Here is a 19,585-nt window from a genome sequence, read left to right as displayed (position 1 = left end):
AAAAGTGAAGAGGCTGGATGTGAAATGGCACCTACCTTTGTCTTCTTCTCAGGGCTGGGAGGAAGCTCTTTGTTGGGAGGTGCTGTGATATCATTCCCTGTCACAGCTTCAGCTGGTTTGGTCTCTTCTGGTTTTACTAGGAAGGCAAAAAAGGAAGGGAGACTTCTTAACTATGAGATTAAAAACAAAATTATATATATGTATTTAGTTAGTTTACTATTATACAACACACTAGCAGGAGGAGACAAAACTGAGAAAGTTACAGATGGGCTGTTTCTCAAAAATTTCTCCCAAATCAGAACATCTATAGGAAGAAAGATGTTCCCTGTAACAGGACAGGCTCATCCAGATGCCATTAGCATCCGATTTCTCATATGCTTCAAGTGGAAAAACAGAAAGCAGACCCTCTGGTTTAAAATAGCAAACCTTCCCATCTTTTGAGTTAGTAAAATAAATTGTTGGAATGTTAATAGTGATGTTCTGACCTCCTGCAGGTTTTACATGATGATTTATCCTGAAGTAGGGCACAGATTTTAGTCTGTTCCTATCATTAGGGCCGTTTCTTCCTCTTGCCCTTCCTCCTGTCCACATCCAGGTGTTGCTGCTCTCTGGGAGCAGGAAGGATTTCCAGACTGCTAATGGGAAAGGTGGCAGAGGAAAGTGGGGACATGGGAAGCTGGTTCCAACACGGGTGGATCACACCAACCCACGCTAGTGTTGAAACCATCGTGTGACGCTGCACTTCCCAACTCCTGCCCTCCAAAGCAAAGAAGATAACAAAATGTTCCTTTAGCAGCAGCTTTACCAAGTTTCCTCCTTAAATCCTACAAATCCCATAGAACTGCCACGCTGCTTTGCACCGGGAGACACGCAAGAAGCAATTTCCCTAGAAAGAGCTTTGAGCCCACGGATTCCCCGTGGTGCTGCTGCACAACTGTGCCGGGATGAGCCGCCTTCTGCCACGGCTCCTGGGGGAGTTGAATTTGATGGAGACCGTGGTGCAAAGAGCCCCTCGCAGATGTACACCCTGCCCCGTGTCAGCTGGGGATTAAAACAGAGCCAATCTGTGCTGGCCCTTTCTTTTTACAACAACCCAACAGATTGTGATGCCGCGGCGCACGCCGAGGGCCCACCAGACAATAGCCTAACGATTCCAGCAGAGGAAAGGTTGTTTGCCACATCCTTTTGAAAATTACTATTTATATCACACACTTTCTGGCGTGTCAGTCTTGAAGGCAGTCTCAGAGGACAGTTCAATTCTGGTACAAACACCACTATTGAAAACAAGCAAAATAAAATCGTGCCTTCTGTCTGCCCCGGCGCTGCTCGGCAGCAGGAGGGTTTGGCTGGGTTTATTTATTTCTTTAAGTCTTGAAGGCTTTTTTTTTCCTTGCATTGCATTAGCCTCTTTCTAGCCATTTAGCTTGTGGGTCATACTAAATGTTTTGCAGCAGTGGGTTTAACATCCTAGGCATAAAACGGATTTGCGAAGAAATACAAGGAGTAAAATGCACACAGTGGACACCAGTTTTAATGCAAAATGCTTAAGGATCATTCATGTTCACCTAGAAAGCCCATTTTTTTTGGTAGCTAATCTATACTGGCACCTCTATACTAGTTTTCTCCATTGCATTTCAGTAAGACTTTACATTCTCCCTCATTCCTTTCATTTGTCAGTTTTATCGACAGCAGCAGCAGTTGTTGATGGGTTCTCTTTGCTGAATAATGACCATTCTCTGACCCTGGGATCCCAGGCCTGGGAATGACTTCATTTTGAATCCCACCAACCTCAAATATCTCAGACATCAAGGTGCCTTTCCATCCTCTGGAAGTTCCCTTTCTTTCATGTCGCTGTGATTTCAGCTAATTCAGCAGCAACATCAAACCTTCTGCTTGATGACAGCATCCACCCAGCAACGGGAACCTGTCTGCTCAGGGAACCTCATGCAGCTCCTAAAAAACCCCTGAAATTCCAAAGTTGCAGGATGGAAACTCAGCAGCTCCCATGCTTCCAAACCAACAACATGAATTTTGTGCCATTACACGTTACTTACTCAAATATGGGCTGCTGAACAAGAAACTGGGAGTGAATAACTTCAACACACAAGATTATCAGGGAGTGCAGAACAACCAGGATTATTGTTCTTAGTTTTAAAATGTAAACCAGAAATGCAGCATCCCAAAGCTGACAGAGCTAGAGGACAGCACACACACAGGTGAAGCAACTTGCATCAAAAAATAATAACCATGAGCCCAGGAGGGATGGGTGGAAAACTTCCCTACTCCAGGGGCCACAGGAGCATTCTCCAGGTTCCTTCGCTCACAGCCTTGGGTATCCCAGGGCACACAGACCCTGAGGGATGGCAGGAGGACAGTTTTGTTTTGTGCTGCCTCAATTTGTGTAACAACCCTTTGCTTCCATTCACTGTTTAATTACAAGGGGACTGAGCCGTGCAGAGCAGCGAGCTGCCTGGGAAGATTTCCTGAGTTATGGGGAAATATTAGGAAAAGCTGCCAAATCTTCATCAAATTTGTTCATTAGTCTGCAGGAATTCTTAAAGAGACTTTTCAGTTTGGTCGTTTTTGGCGACAAACCTCGGGAAGATGTGTCAAAGCCACTTTGTTGGGAGCTGCTCTGCCCTGAGCCCGGTTCCTCCGCAGCCGCCGCGGCTCCGGTTCCTCCCGGCGGCCGCTGATGGAGAAAATTCAGCTGGGCTGAGTCAGCACCCAGAACTGAATTGCTGCCCGGGGAAAGGGGCTTGAAGGAGAGAGGGAAGGACATTCCAGTCTGGCATCTTCCACAAAAAAAACCGAAGGCAAACCCCTGCCATCAGAGCCCCTTCCCCTCACTGCAGCGGGGAGCTGCTCGGTACAGCCAGACCCAGCTCACCCAGCCCACTCACTGATTATGCTCTCAATGGTGGAAATCAAACCTTTTTGCCCCCCTATTAAATCATTAAGATAGTCCAGTTTTATAAGTGAAATATCCTCGTGAAACACATCCTCTGTCTGTACCTTGACAGCAGAACTGAGCTCTACTTAAGCTGCGTTTTGTTTCCCCCCTGTGCTGGGCACTGCTGGGGCTGCACCCCCAATCCTGGGGTCAGTTCTGGGTCAGAAAAGAGACTTTGAGGGTCTGGAGAGTGTGCAGAGAAGGGAATGGAGGTGGGGAAGGGTCTGGAGCACAAGGAGAAGGTCTGGAGAGCATGGAGGAGGGGCTGGAGAAGATGGAGAAGGGTCTGGAGAAGTTGTGAGGAGCAGCTGAGGGCCCTGGGGGTGTTGATCCTGGAGCAGAGGAGGCTGAGGGGAGACCTTGTGGCTCTCTGCAACCCCCTGAGAGGAGGTTGGAGCCAGGGGGGGTCGGGCTCTGCTCCCAAGGAACAAGGGATGGGACAAGAGGAACTTTGGGCACAACTCAAGTGGTGCCAGGTTTAGGTTGGAGCTGGGGAAGAATTTCTCCCTGGAAAGGGTTGTCAGGGCCTGGCCCAGGCTGCCCAGGGCAGGGCTGGAGTCCCCATCATCCCTGGAGGGGTTTCAGAGAAACCCCTGGGGATGTGGGGATGAGGGACATGGGCTGGGGGTGGCCCTGGCAGGGATGGGGGAAGGGTTGGACCCAAGGGTTGGACTCAAGGGCTGGACTCAAGGGTCTCAGAGGTCTTCTCCAAGCAAAGCAGAACTATGGATTCCATGTGTCAGGTCACACCATCAGAAGGCATTGCTGCTTCACAAGTTCTGAGAGCAACACTGAAAGAAATCATTCATATCTAAGCACCCCTGAGAAAACAAACGACTCCACAAGACTGATTAAATCCCCAAACACCAGAATTATGTCTGAGGTCTCACAGGTATCAGCTCTAAAAGAGCAAACTTGATAAGTGGTGCTTACATCTCCTGTCACAGTGATCCTAAGTGTCCTCCAGGCAGTCCAAGGAGGGATGGTTGGGTTCCTGACAAGCACTTCTCACATGGACACTGTGCTTCTGTTACCTCATATTTATAATACTTATCTTTCTATTTTAGACAAAACAAGCCAGTTCTGAGGAAAAAGCTGAAGTCAACTCCCCTGCATACCCAAGCTAATGGCAATGTTTTTCCTTGACGAGATTTCACTCTCATCTGCTGCAGGAGGAGTCTGGCACTGGTGGATGCAGCCTTGCTGTCAGACAACTGTCTTCCCATATAAAAATCTGTTAAATTCAGTGATATTACAATTAATTAAAAAAGAACCCACCCCACAAATTGAACCTTTTGGTGGCTGAAGCCTCAGAGGCCTCCCCGTGTTGGCCATGCCCAGTGGCCCATCTCTTGTGTCCACTCCACACGTCTAGGGTGCCATTTGGCAAAGGCACACTAGAGACAATAACAAGTTAAAAAGTATAATTTTTAAATCAATTTGTCACCAGAAACGAGGTATTTGTCATTGCTGGCTGAAGGCCCCAGCAAACAAAACCATGTGGTGTTCAGAGGAAACTGAAGTCAGAGGGAACAAGGATCCTAACAAACAAGTGGGAAGTGGGGGTGATTTTTCAGAATTAAGCATAAAAATGAGATGATCTGGGCCAAAAGTGACACTTACAAGAAAATAAGCTTCAGCTCCTTGTTACAGAAGGAGACAATCCTCTTCCTACCCATCTGAAAATGATGGATAACATAACAGCTGTTGGTCTCTTATTAGCAGGGTGAGACATAAAAAACCCAAAAAGAGAAATGAGGAAATTTATAATTCTGCCTACACCAGCCAAGTTTAAATTCTGTGACACAAACAAAGCATGTGGGGCCATCCACACAGCCAGGAGCAGGCACCACCTCCTGAAAGGATTCAGCAGCCACTCCTAGCAAGTTATTTACTTGCTCTGGTGTATGGGAAGACAAGATATTTTATCCTACACCTCTTAATTCTGTACCTGCTGCTACTCTCCTGGTAGAAGAGAGACTAGAAGAAAGCTAGTGTGTTACAAAGCAACTGAAGTTGATGATAAAATAGTTTTAAGAGGGGTATTTTTTTTTCCCAAGAAAGAACAGATTGTAGAGCAGCTACCTTATCAGCCATATGAAAGACCAAAGCTATCGTACCAAGCTCAGTATTCATGTTTAAACAAACTGTTACTTTAAAAATACATCCCTGTTTGAGCTCTCCAAAGTTTCCTCCACCACTAACACAGCTCAAGAGAACAACCTTCCAAGGAGCCTTCAGGCACAGCTTACAATCAATCATTCAAACCCAACCCATCCCACTGCATCCCCAGGAAGCCACCATCCCCTAAACCATGAGACTCTGATATCAAAGCTTTTCCTCTGTCTCTCTTTCCCACAGCAGCAGGTGGTTGGAAAATGGAGCATTTCCCCCTTTGTATCACAAGGATGTTCAGAACCTCCCTCCAGATGAATTAAATGGGGACAGACATTTGAGCAGGGCCTGTAGTGACAGGAGAAGGGGTGATGGTTTTATACAAACAAAGAAACAAGCAAAAAGAAAGTGAGATTTAAAGCAGATAAAAGGAAGAGACTCTTTACACTGAGCGTGGTGAGATGCTGGCCCAGGTTGCCCAGAGAGGCAGCAGATGCCCCATCCCTGGAAACATTCAAGGTCAGGTTGGATGAGCCTCAGAGCAACCTGATCTGGTTGAAGATGTCCCTGGTCCCTTCCCACCCAAACCTGTCTATGATTCCTTGGAGCTGTAGGAGCCTACCCTGAACCAGGAGCAAACCCATGTATTGAAAGTGAACACAAAGCTCCATGACTTTAACCTTGAACTCGTTACTCAAACTGCAACTACAGCTGTGGCACAGGGGTACTGGGAGAAGCCAGCAACCTGCCTGCATGGTACAACACAGAGCTCAAGCAATGCAGGACCACAGAGCAATCGAGGCTGGATGGGGCCTTGGAGGTCACCAGTCCAACCCAACAGGTCCCAGTAGATCGGGATGCTTGCAGCCACAGCTGCTGTGATTTCCAAACAAAAGGAAAAAACTTCAATGTGAGGGTGGTCACACACAGCTCAAAGGGACTGTGAGATCTCCATCCTTGGAGACATTCAGACCTGGAAGGGACACAGATGGCTCTGGAGCAACCTGATCTACTTACAGGTGGCTTGGAGTTGAGGCTTAAACAAGAGCCCTCCAAGTGGCTCTCCCAGTTACATAGCAGAGGATGACCACACTGTATGAATTAATCCATCATATGTCTTCTTGAAGCCAAGCCCTGTTAGGAGTAACTATAAATAGATTTCCTAATCATAAGGAGAAAAAGAACACCCTGCTCTCCTCCAAACAATCTCTCTCACCAGCCCATGACTTGCAATTTGGAGATCACACGCTTGCCCAACAGTTTTTTTAGCCCATGTCATCATTTAACATTAGAATAGGAGAACAATGTAGGCTGGAAGGGATGTCTGGAGGTCACTCAGGCTGATCTGCCACCCAAATGACATCAGCTTGCTCAGGGGTTTTTCCAATCACTGCCTGAGCATCTCTGAGAACTGAGATGCCACACCTTGGGCTTCTCCTCCAATATTTGAGTAGTCTCACAGTAAAGGAAAAAAAATAATAAACCAACTCAATTTACACATTCCTGGCACAAGATGTTTTACAGCTTCAGTGTGAAATGCTCAGAAGTCACCCAGCATCATTTGCTTTCATCTGCTGCTGCTATTTTTGCTTGATGACCCATATTCTCATAATGGAAAAACTGAGCACCCTTCTCTTGTTCACAACTTTCGTGTCATTCAGGACTTAATAGACAGTAAACACAACCGTATCTCCAAGTCCTCTCTCTTTAATGTTACAGAGAGTTTATTTATTGTTTAAGTAATATTTATTTATTATTTATTGTTGGACTGGATGATCTTTCAGGTCTTTTCTCACCTGAACGATTTTATGGTTTGGCCATTGCCCACATTAACTACTGTGATGCCTTAATTTATAGACTCAGAGAATGGTTTGGGCTGGAAGGGACCTCCCAAGGTCCCCCAGTCCCAGCCCTGCAGTATCAGGGACACCCTCACCCAGATCAGGGTGCTCAGAGCCTCCTCAAGCCTCACCTTGAACATCTCCAGGGATGAGGCCTCAACCCCCTCCCTGGGCAGCCTGGGCCATGGATCCACTGCCCTCATGGGAAGGACTTTGGGACATCCAATCTAAATCTGCTCTTCTCTAAAATCTAGCTTTAATACTTTTACCATACTTCTGATTCTATGACAATCTTTTTGAGGCAGAGGACAACATGCAGATTTACACATCACACTCAGAATGCACGTGCAGAATGAATCTACAAAGAAAAGCTTCCTTATGACAGCTACAACCCTATAAAATCCTTACAGCAGTAGGAATATTGCTCCTTCCCTGTGAGTATAGACACAAAACCATCAGGGCTACAGCTCATCAGAGGTGACACTGAGCTGGAAGCCAGGAGACCTCCAGTCTTTCAGAGCCCTTCCCTGTCAGTTCTGCTGTAACAGCTCTCTTGTGAAAGCTGTTACTGTGTGAAAATAAAACCAACCAAACAGGCATTAAATATGAAAAGATTTACTGTTCATGTTCCCTTCCCGAAAGCTGTAAAATTGGGAAGAAGTACTTGCAGAAACATCCCCATGAGCATCTTTTTAAAGTTAAACCGTGTTACTGAATTGTTTTAGAAATGATGGAACTCGGAACAAAAGCCTGTGCTGTGTATTTCCTAAAGATCAAGAATAACCAGTCCCAAAAATTCACTCTCCTCATCAAAAGGAACAGGTGAAGGCCCCAGGATAACATCTTAGGCTCAGCTTAAAAGTCTGAAAGGAGTTTTTCTGTTTTCTGCTCCTGTGGGTAGGAAGAGCTGAAGTGAAGCTAAAGGCCGACAGGAATTACACACTGTGCCTCTGCAAGATCTTTAGAGTGCTAACTCTTGTTTTCCTTTTTCATAGAATCATCCAATCTTTTTGGTTAGAAAAGACCTTTAGCATCACCAAGTCCAACTGGTGGTGGGACTTTTCTTCCAACTGTTTCTCCCTTTATTGACTAATTAAATGAGCATTTCAGTGGGTACCCGAGACTGTATCACTTAAATCCTCTCACCCCCTCCCTATCCTGCTGGGTAAGGTGTTTGTTGCCATTTTTTAGGACCTGCATTTCACCTGCCTGGCCCCTGTAGTCCAGGCTGGCTCATTTCTGTGCTTCCAAAACAGATGAGGCCTCGTGGCTACATCCCAACAGGCTTTTGAAGGAGGCCAGGAACTCATCTTCCAGATCCCCAGCGAGGGATATTCCACAGGCTAAGCTGAACTAAAACATCATTCAATGAAACAGCTCCATAATTCTCATGGGGATTAGAGTCATCAACTGAAAATCCATTAAGAGAAATAGATTAAGCAATAAGGCAATGACCATCTTTACTCTCCCTCTTCAATGTAAACAACCTCAGAACCAAACCAAGAGAGGCATGAGCTTTCTCTTCATCCATCCCCAGCCAGAAAGAGATGCTTTGTTTTAACAATCACCATAAAATAAAATATTTTTGTTTAAGGCTCTTACGAGAAAAGCACCTCCAAATAGAACAAATCTCTGCTTAAGCAGAAATACAACCTTGATCTGCTCTCTCCTATCCAGAAAAGGCTAAATAAAATGTCTCCTGCTTGACCCAAATACAGCACAGCAAGCATTTTCTCTGGCACCAAATGCAACTCAATCAATGTGTACATTTGTACTTGTCATCAAGAATCGAGGAATAAACCAGATGTCCTCCTTGCCTGCACCCTGTAAACCCAGGCTGATTTGTTAAGACTCTGTTTGAAGGGAAATCCTAAATCAGAACCTTTTCTTCTAGAACAACCTCAACTACTCGCCTGGTTTACCTAACATGGCATGAACTGAAATCAGCAATTTAGAGCCATTAACATTCTCTGACCATGATGCTGAGCTCAAAATTTGATGCTGGGTATAAAAAAAGCAAAACAAATCATTAGCTTTTCCCTTTCCACTGATAGAAGTGGCAGCACATTCACAACCCCAACACAAACTGCTACTTTCTGTCAATGCCCCCAGCAAATGGTGAACTAAAAATTCCAGCAAAACCCCAACATGAACTGAAGCAGTGTCAGAAGGTCTGGTGAGTAGGGACCAATGAAGAATCACCACCTGAATTCACATTTCAGTCTGTCCTAAGGCTGGGCTGAACACTGCTGGAACCTCAGTGCATTTCCAGGCAGCTGCTGGGGGCAGTGCTGGAGCCTGGGGACACCCGGGGTGGATGCAGTGTCTGAAGACATAAAACTGCTAATTCTGTACTGGTCAAAAGGCAAAATAACTACAAACATGATCCTGTCAAGCACAAAGGTCCCACCAATCATCCAAGGGCAGAGGGGTCTTTCTAAACCTTCTCTCTGCTGATCTGTGGCTGACACTGAACTTGAAGCACAACACTTTATGTACCTTCATACTATCCAGCAGACCTTGATTACCCACCTGTAGAAATTCCATTTTTTAACCCCACCTCAAGCTTGCAGCAGGAATTTCCAGGGTGAGCAGTGCATGGCTATCAACAACATCCCTACAACAAGACCAGCATGTGCTGCCCTCAACCCATCTTCCATGGCTGAACATCTCCTTGCTCTTCTCATGTACATCTCCTCCCACCTTCCCATCTAGAGGGGTTGGAATCTTTAAGGTCCCTTCCAACCCACACCAGTCTGTGATCTGCTGAGCTCTCTCTCTAGGGAAAGGGGAAGAGCAAAGCTCACCCAGCAGCTGTAAAGCACAGGCAGCATCCCTTGAACAGCCAGCCAGTAGTTTCTGCTGGTTTGGAGGAGGAGCTGGAGGTGTTACAGAACTGGGAACCCACCTGAATTCCGGAATGATTTCAATACTTCCAGCATCAGTTTGAACCTCAGTCCCTGTGAGATGCCAGTGCTGGTTTTCCATTCAAGGCTGAACACACGTACAGCAGGTCAGAACTTCCAGTCAACAACCTCTTTACTTTCTCACCAGAAGCTCACAAGGAACCCTGTGAGCAAGCCACCATCCCCACCACTAATGTTATTTGAACAAGTATCATAAATTCATTATGAGGTTGATATTTCCTAATCCCATCATTTAATCTGTGCAAACCTGAGGTGATAAGATTATTGCAGCCCGACTCAGTCATGCTGGAAGTTGTGGATTCTGTAGTTATCTAAATCACAAAATATTCTGCTGCAAAACAAAAAGAACAAACCAACCTCACCCTGCAGAAGATTCAGAAGTCGGGCTGGACTGCACACCTTTCATGGGTTTACAAAGAAATAAGAGTCAGAAAACCAAGATGATACAACGAGCTGCTGAGGATCAATGAGGTGACAGCCCCAACCCAACTGAGCCTGGAACTTCTGGTATTTCAGAGCAAAAAGTGTTTTAAGATGGAGGAAAACTGATGGAAATAAGAAAAAGCAGAAGGTGAGGGGAGTGCCATGGCTTAGCTAAGGGGCTGACCTCTTTGGTACGTGCAATAAATCACACAACAGCTTCTGTCCAAACTGAACATGAATCAAATCTGTTGTTCAGGGCAGGAAACAAGGCAGCCACTTGCCTTGCTGAGAATCTGCAGCAATTACACATGAAATTAGGGACCAGGACAAGTCCTACAGCTCAGCTCTGCTCAGGACAGACAGGATCTCCTTGCTTAAAATACCTCCCGTGGGGTACGTGAGAGATTTGAAAAGGGACATATTTTTGACAATTTTTTAGAATGAAATTGAACTAAATTTCCCATTATATTATATTCCCATTAGCTGCAAGGCATAAATATTTTAAGTACAATTCTTGATCACATTAAAGAAAAAACCAGGAGTAGTTGAGAGTTAGCAAAAAGCCAAAACCCAAACCAAACAAACTCTGGCTGGACAGGACCGAGGGAATCTGCTTTGGGCAGAAATTGTGAGGGACACCAGGAAAATGAATAGAATCAGGTTGGGCAATTCTTTCCAAGAATTTTCAGGATGAAAAAAGGTGCAAGTGACAAAAGTTGTTACCCTGAACATAAGCACAAAGTTCAGAATGAACAGACAGAATGGGCAGGAAAATAGAGGAATTAGGAGGAAAACCACAATTTCCAGCTTCTAAAATCGAGATGTTGGCCATTTGGGTGACACTGCAGGGAGGTTGGTAAGGATAAGAATGGGTAATTTAGCCATGAATAAACCAGGAAGGGCAGGATTAGAATCAGTCCCACACTCCCAGCAAGGCTGCTTGCTTGCTGCAGTTATTTTTATTCTAATCATCTCTCTGCTTATTAACAAGGGAGAGGAAGCAAGAGCTCATCACAGAAAGCTTGAAAGCATTTCGGAAACATCCACGGAATTTCTGTCTGGTTTCTTTGGCATTCCAAAAATTCTTGCCAAACTACAGATACATAAAGCAAAGAAAACATTTTTTCTTCTGTCTGCTGCAATGTTTTATTCCATGGGGGAATACACCAGAGCAACAGAACAAACCAAATCCTAACGGGCTGATAATTTTGGAGAAGAATGAAAAAGAAGTGACAGCTCTCTCAGGTTCTTGCCCAGGCAAGAGTCAGCTGTCTGCTAACTCAGTTCCTGATGTATGGTTTCAGACTCAGGTCTGTGGCTAAAAGGATGACAAACAGCTTTCAAAATCAAGATTGGGAGAGCACAAAATTCTAAACCTCAGTGCTGAACCCCCCCTCAGTAATGTGAATTGAGCATCTGCAAAAAGCAACCCAAGCAGAAGACTTGGCATGTTCCTATCTTTCACTGACCTTTACATCACTGATGCTCCAGCCCTCTGGGGAAAACATGTCAATCCACTCTAGATGATGTCTTAAATAGTTCTTCAGATTTAAAGATCCCACATAACTGTGTTTTGAAACAGATGCCTCTTCAGCTTGACAGAATTTACCAATCCACCCAAACCTGGTTTCCTCCTCATCCACAACACAAACCTCCTTGCTCACCCTATCACAGAATCAGAGAAACCTTCAGGTCCAACTCTTACCTCAACACTGCCAAGGCCACCAAAGCTGCCTTGTTGTAAAGAAGCTGCAGCTGCAGAGCAGATGCCTGCAGAGCTCACCACCCCAGAAACTCTGGGACGAGGAGGGCTGCACAGTTCCATGTTTGCTGCCATCACCACTTCCACCCGTGTCACACCTAAGGGGTCGAGAACCTCGGTGACCCCTTAATGCTGAGGTGCAGCACTGAGCACAGGTAACACCCAGTGGCACAGGACATACTGTGCCCAAACAAAGCCACTTCCAGCGTCCCCTCCAGCTGCAGCTGGCAGCCAGGAGGTCACCACATTGTTCTGGTGGCTATCAACAGGAGAACTGATGACTCCTGCCTGCCTGAAAGGACCTGACATCTCTGTTCAGGCTCCACAGGAGCGATGTCTGCAACCCGTGAGGCGCTGCCACCAAAAGTGACACCACCTCATCTCACAGCTGCCAGAGTTACTCAGAATCTGTGCACCCAGGAGACCGTAAGGAACAAGGTGACACTGAGATAATGGAAAGGGAAGAAGATAAGATGTGTTGGCACTTCAGAGCAGGGAGGTTTGTATTGGCAAAGCAGAGCTCTGACCACAGATCTTGGAAACTGAAACATCCTGGTAGATTTGGCAGTGCTGGGTTAATGGTTGGACTCAATGGCTTTAAAGCTCTTTTCCAACCAGAATGATTTTATGATCATTATGATGAATTGTTAGAGAGAAATAAAACTCCAGTTAGAGACAGGACATAGTTGTGTTGTGATTATGAGAGCTGGAGGAAGAAGGGATGGAGCTGGAGGGATGCTTGGAGCCTCACACAGGCAGCCAGGAGCCAACCAATTGACCATTGGGTGTCACTACCACACCACAAAACCCAAGAAGAGAACCAATTCTCCAACCTGGTTTCCCAGCACACCACCTCGTTCAGAAACTGCCTTTCCACACTCACTGCTTCAGAGAGCTCAGCTTATTGAGCCAAATGCAGTGTTCTGGAGCTCTACCTGAACCAGGCATCTCCCTACCCATGTTGAGCGTGGCAATCCCCCTTTTCATGCTGGGGTCTTAATTTCAAGTTTTGTTTCAGTCCTCTGAAGGTTTAACAAACCAGCTGGCTACAGCAGTCACTGGGTGCAAAAATTCCCATACAAGTCCTTTGCCTTTATTCCCTGACACGTTTCCTTTCCTCTCCCCATGCAAAGCTCTCACTAATACGGGTGGCCAGCAAAGCACACAGCCCATCCTCACCCCCAAAATCTGGGAAAAAAAGCAGGTTTATTGCTGGCTGAAGCTGGCAAGAAGCACAGAGATGTTGTTCCAGGCTGGAAAACAAAGAGTAACTACTATTCTCACAGATTTTAAATCCGGGAAGACTGACCTCATGCCTCACACCACTACTGAAACAACAAAACACCACAAAATCAAACAAGCTGCTTTTGACACTGGGCTCTGTTGTAACTGGGGTTTTGGGAAAGAGGTTCCAGAAAGTAAAAATTCCACTCCTGAATTTCAGCACTGCAACAGGGAGAGCTGGACCAGAGAAACCATTCTACCCATTTACTCTTGCATGCCCCCTCCAAGATAAATACCAAAGGGTGCTCACAAAAGGGTAAGAGGAAAGCACAACCTGCACATCTTCTCAACACACATTTTAACTTTGACAATGCCCTCCCTCTACCAAGCCAGCTTGCAAATCAGAAGGGTGCCCGTGCTCACAAGAGGGAGTGGTGAGAGGATGCTGAAGACAGAACTATTACCAGAGAGGATACTACACATTTTGGAATCAGGTTTAGGATCCCAGCAGCAATCCAAGGCTGGCTGTGGAACCAGCCAGGCAATTATTTTAATTTTACTTTTTTTTTTTTTTTTTTCTTTTTTCCTCCATTTCCTGCTATCCAAAGAGACATCCTTTGTTCTAACTACAGGAACCTCAACTGCATCGTTCTTTTCAGGTACAATGAGCTGCCCACCCTCTGTCTGCAGCCTCTAAGTCTGCCAGCTGCTTCTCAGCCACTGTCTGCTTGTTTCCCAGGAAGGTAAAAATTAGCAACATACCATCACATGGTAAATCTCCTTGCTTGGGAGACAGAGAGCTCTGCACACCGCTGACCTCAATTTCTTTTCTTTCCAGTGGAGCAGTTTTGCTGCCTTCCATCTCTGTGCATTTGGTTTTTGGAGGCTCGACCCCAGCAGCTCCATCAGTGCCATTTCTCTTCTCCTTCTTGGCCGCCGCCTCCTCCCTCTCTTTGTCCTGGCTGCTGATTTCAGGGATTTGCTCCAGCTTGCTGTGGTACGAGCTCGGGCTGCCCAGCTCTTTCTTGATGGAGTTGTTCCCACTGCTCAGCTCCTCTCCCTTCTTGGCAGCGGGTTCCTCTGTCGGGAGGGACGGATGCTCCTTCACCACCAGGCTGGGCAGCCCCGCGTGGCTCTGCTGGGGCCCCGAGCTGGAGCCAGATGTTTGCTCCTCTGAGAGGGTCAGTGACCTCTTCATGGGAGCACCCGGCTTGGCGGCCGTGGGGCTGGGGCACTGGCTCAGGCTGCTGCCAGGAGAGAGCAAACCAGTAGTGACATCTTCCCTGAGCACAGGCTCGGGGTATTTATCAGCCAGGTTAAGGGCCGGGGGCACCGACAAGTGGGAGCACTCGGACATGGCACGCCTCATCGCCTTCCTTTGGTGGGCAGCCCTGTTCAGGAAGCTGCTGTCCTCGGCACAGCTCAGCTTGTCTGCCATCTCCTCCTCCATTTCGGTGTTGTTGTTGAAGTAACTACTTCTGGAGTCATCTTGGGCAAGCTCGACGGTGGTCCTCGGGGGTTCCGGCTTCGACACCGTGGAGGCAGAAGAAAACCCGCTCTGCACGTAGTTGTCGTTGACCACCCCGGTTACACAATAGCTGGGGGCTCCATCTTTTCTCACTGTTGCTTCTTTAGAGCCCGAATTGTTCACCAGGACAGGGGGGAAGTTGGGGTTCCAGGCACTGACGTCCTTTTCCTTCCCGCATTTGCCGGGATCGCTCTCCGACACAGCCAGACTGGGCAGGGTTGGGGCTGCCTGGCATTTGTTCTCCGTTCCAGCCTTACCAGCTGCTTTCTCCTGATCGGTGATGGCTCCATTTTTACCCGGCCCGGGACCAGGTTTTTCAGCTCCTGCCTGTCCCACGTGAAATTCTGTAGCTTTGGGGTTTGCAAAGTTCCCTTCCGCCGAAGGGAACGGCTCCGAAATCAGAGACCAGCTCTCAAGGTGACCCGCGGCTGCCTGGTATTTTTTGCCTTGCACCTCAATTTCTCTTTTGTCTTTCTGAGCTATTTTTAGCTCTTTGTCTAGCTTGCCTTCAAAGAAGCAGAGCTTGTCCTCATCCGTGAAGCCAGCGCTCTTGACCAGCCCATCCTTCAGCGGTCCCCCCGAGTTCACGTTCAAGCCGATCTCGTTCAGCTTCCCCTCAGTCCTCTGCCACTCGAATTCGGTTTTCCCGAAGTCTTTCGGGGACTCCATGCAGTGGAAGGTTTCTGAGAAGCTCTCGGCGTCCCTGGGCTTGCAGAGCTGGCTGTACTCGGAGAGCTGTGCCGGCTGCTTCTTGGACAGGGACATCTCTGCCGGAGCCGCGCGGGGCTGGAGGAGCAGCTGGGAGCTCGCCCGCGCCGCTGACGCCACGGCCGTGCCCCCTCTATTCATGACAAAACTCCTTCCTCCCCACCCCCTGCCTGCCGCACGCCTTCATTTGCTGGATGCAGACACCAGCTCAAAGCAAACCGTCAGGTTTTGTCTTTTTTCTTTTGTAAAAACAGAAACGAAATAAAACAATAAACTCAGATCGGGAAGAATCCCAGCGATCCCCCGTCTCGATGCTTCCATCAGCTCAGTGAGATGATGTTTTTTGTTTCCCGTGTTCTTAAAACATTGTGGGGATTATTGTTGTCTCCTTTTTTCCCCTCTGTCAAACCTCATTATGACTGATGCATTTCTAAGTATTAATTCCTGCTGATGAACCTCTCTTAAGAATCCTCAGGAAGAAAGGGCAGTAATTTTCCTCCCCTTAAACAAAAACAAAACACCCCCCCCCCCCCCCCAAAAAAAAAAACCCCACTAAGCCCAACCCCAAGCACTACAACAGAGAATGGCCCCTTTCACAGCAGGCTTTGTTTTCAATGAATTGTAATATATTCTTTTGGAATCAACAGTGATCACAAGTGTTGCTGTAACGAGGATTTCACAACCCACAATGCTCAGACAAGGCAGGGGGCAAAGCTGGGAAAGATGAAACAGGACAGGTTGGGAGATGTTTTGTTACTCTTAAATACTGGGAACTTGATTTTTAAATACTTTTTTTATGTGAAGATAATTTACAAGATTTCTGAGTTTTGCATTATTTGGGGATTTTTTTATTGCACTCAATTTAGACCGAAAATTTCACATTTTGTGTCGATCGATTCCAAACCAGCCTCAACACCTATGAAGCACACGACTCTCCCACCCTGCCTCTGCACCCAGTATACTCCCCCAGTATCCCTCACTGGGATTCCTGCTGTGGACATTATTTCCCTGGTTAAACTGGGAGCCCCGAGAGGGCTGAAGATTGCCCACGACCTGGCTTGCTGTTAGCACCAAGCTGCAGAGATGTCTTTTTTTTTTTCCCTGTTTTTTCCTTTCTGAAGTGCCTGGTACTGATTATTCCTTGACAAAGGCAAATTCTCCTCTCTCAGTCAGGTTACAACACTTCAGACATCCCTACACTCCAGTCCAGGAGCCTAAGCAGTGAAAGGACTCCCTGCTAGAGTTGAAATGTATTTTTACACCCAGTGACTGCAAGCTACAGCACACCCCCTGAATTTAACCTGCTGCTGAGAAATGCTACAATCCACACATTTATCTACTTGTATTTAAGCTTTGGATTTAAGAGACTGCTAAATTTAAAAACAATGACTAAGGAACTCTAAGTTTTATGAATTTTTCATAACACCCTCTAATTAACCAGAATAGAGCCACCCACAAGCTTCACTTCTCCAAAGGCCTCAGTAATTTTTTTTTTCTGTAATAGTTTGAAATATGGGCCCTGAGCTCAGGCATTCCCTCTCCTCAATGAGGCAGGACTGATGTTTGCAAGCACTTCCTCACCCTGGAACTCTTTAGTCTGTTCCCCAAAACAGCCAACCCTGAAGCCATCTGAGCCCATGTAAGGGAGGGGATTCCCCCCCCTGCTCTGCTGAGCCCCCCCTGCAGTGCTGTGCCCAGGTCTGGAGTCCCCAACATCAGAAGGACACAGAGCTCCTGGAAGGTGTCCAGAGCAGAGCCACTGAAATGCTCAGAGGGCTGAGCAGCTCCCTGGGAAGCCAGGCTGAGGGATTGGGGTTGTTCAGCCTGGAGAAGAGGAGGCTCCCAGGTGAGCTCAGAGCAACCTTCCAATATCTGAAGGGGCTCCAAGAAAGCTGGGGGAGGGCTTTGGACACGGGGGGGTAGGGAGAGGAGAAGGGAAATGGGTTAAAACTTGGAGAGAAAGGGGACATTGAGGTTGGAGATGGGGAAGGAATTCTTGAATTTGAGGGTGGTGAGACATTGGCCTCAGCATCTGTGTTAGATAAAAACCTGAGGCTCTGGGGAGACCTTAGAGCAGTCTTCCAGTACCTGAAGAGCCCACAGAAAAGCTGAGGAGGGACAATTTACAAGGGCCTGGAGTGATAGGATGAGGGGGAACAGTTTCAAACTGGAAGAGAGGAGATTGAGTTGAGATATTAGGAGGAAATTCTTCCCTGTGAGGGTGCTGAGCCCCTGGGTGTCCAGGGTGCCCAAGGAAGCTGTGGCTGCCCCATCCCTGGCAGTGTTGAAGGTTGGATGGGGCTTGGAGCCCCCTGGGCTGGGGGAGGTGTTCCTGACTATGCAGGGAGTTGGGACTGGATGAGCTTTAAGGTCCCTTCTAACCCAAACCATTATAGGAATCTATGAATTACTGTCATTCCTCTACTGCTCAGTCAATTCCAGAACAAGATTTTTGTAGCAAATCTCAATACATCAGCAATCATGTAGTGCACGTCCTCAGCAGTGAGGGCAAGTTGGGAAAGGTTCCTGCTGGGCTTTTATCTGATTTCTTTTTTTATTATTTTTTAATGCAAAGAGCTGCCACTTAGAAGAGAAAACCTGCATTTATTTAGAATCATAGAATCATCATGGTTGGAAAGGACTTTCAAGATCATTGAGCCCAGCCCCCAGCACTAAGCCATCTCCTGAAGCACCCCATCTCCTCCTCTGTTCATACCTCCTGGGATGGAGACCCCAGCACCTCCCTGGGCAGCCTCTGCCAGTGCTTCCCACTCCTTCAGTGCAGACATTTTTCCAGATATCCAACCTGAACCTCCCCTGGTGCAACCTGACCCCATCACCTCTGGTCCTGTCACAGTCACTGGGGAGAGGAGGCCAAACCCCCCCTCCCTGCAGCCTCCTTCAGGGGGTGTAGAGGGCAATAAGGGCTCCCCTCAACCTGCTGGGTTGAACAGCCCCAGCTCCTCCTTCAGCCTCTCCTCAAACCTCTTCTCCAGAGCCCTGATCAGCCCACTTGCCCTTCTCTGCACCCTCTCCAGCACCTCAGGGTCCCTCCTGTCCCAGGCAAAGGAGGGCAAGGACCAAGTGCAAGGCTTCCAGCTCCAAGTCATAAAAGGCCCTGGGGTCCCAGGCAGAGCACACAAGCCTGGAGCAGGTTCAGCAGCAGCCACACTGGATCAGGCTTTGTAATGAAGAGATGTGAATGAATCACTGGAAGGAAAAGCCTGACTCCTGAGGTCAGTGTCCACCACTGCCAACCACCACTGCTAAGTCAGTTCTTTTTTTTTTTTTTAATGGAGGAAATGCACCACGCTCAATACCTGGGATAATGAGAAGCAGGAGAATGCTTAGCTATGAAAAATTCCTGAAGTCATCTAATATTTCATGTCTCAGGACATGAACAGAGGTTACGTAGAGTTCACACTTTTCAAAAGATTCATCCTGCCCATGGCAGATTGTTTCCAGCTGCCCATTCTTAGTTCCAGTGCCCAAATGAATTTTTTTTCTTTAAAGGTATTAATATTCTGCTTCAGAACATACGTCATGGTGGTTGTTCTAAGCCTTCAGCAAGCCCAGAAATCACCAACACTCACAACACAAAACCAGCAGCCCTGACAACCAGGAGCTTTGGTCCCAGTTTTTCCTTTAGATTCTGACAAAACTTAATTTTTTCTACAGAATGCTAAGAGAAGCAGTAGCAGTCAATGAAAGCTATGAAGGGAAGGGTGGGAGGATGTTCAGCAAGTAAGATTGGACAGATTTGGGAAAAGGATTCCAGTAAGGATGAGCCCATGATAAAGCTGGGTTCCTGAAGGGAGCCATGCACTGCTTTTACCCTTAGTTCAGCTTTGAGGGAGATTTCATACTCTTTAAGTATCAAATCTGTGCTTTCACAATCCTTTTGGTTCTCCACCATCTTTCTGTTAAAAAATGTATCAGAAAACAGCAGTGGAGCAGTCAGAAGCTCTTCCAAGTCAGACCCTGCTCCAGGTTCTGGCTGTGGAGATTCACCCACTGCCTGGAGCTTCTCGCAGCCTTCCCGTGGCCAGACAGCAGACTCTTGCACAAGGAAGAGGTTAAATTTTCTCTGTTCCCATCCTCTTC

The 19,585-nt window shown here is 47.1% G+C and overlaps 1 protein-coding gene across 14 annotated transcripts in view; it reads right to left on the bottom strand.

The window, feature by feature from the left end:
- MAP4 (microtubule associated protein 4) overlaps positions 1-19,585 on the bottom strand; it is a 166,448-nt gene that overhangs the window by 22,802 nt on the left and 124,061 nt on the right. For all 14 annotated transcript variants that reach the window (XM_071734492.1, XM_071734485.1, XM_071734494.1 and 11 more), the window contains one exon: positions 36-136. In XM_071734492.1, coding sequence (XP_071590593.1) covers positions 36-136 — 101 coding nt within the window. The remainder of the gene's footprint in view (positions 1-35; positions 137-19,585) is intronic.

This window comes from Heliangelus exortis, chromosome 2, assembly GCF_036169615.1.
Source record: "Heliangelus exortis chromosome 2, bHelExo1.hap1, whole genome shotgun sequence".
In the NCBI taxonomy this organism is placed as follows: domain Eukaryota; kingdom Metazoa; phylum Chordata; class Aves; order Apodiformes; family Trochilidae; genus Heliangelus; species Heliangelus exortis.
The sequence above is the reverse complement of the archived record's forward strand: the minus strand, read 5'-3'. Positions and strand labels throughout refer to the sequence as shown.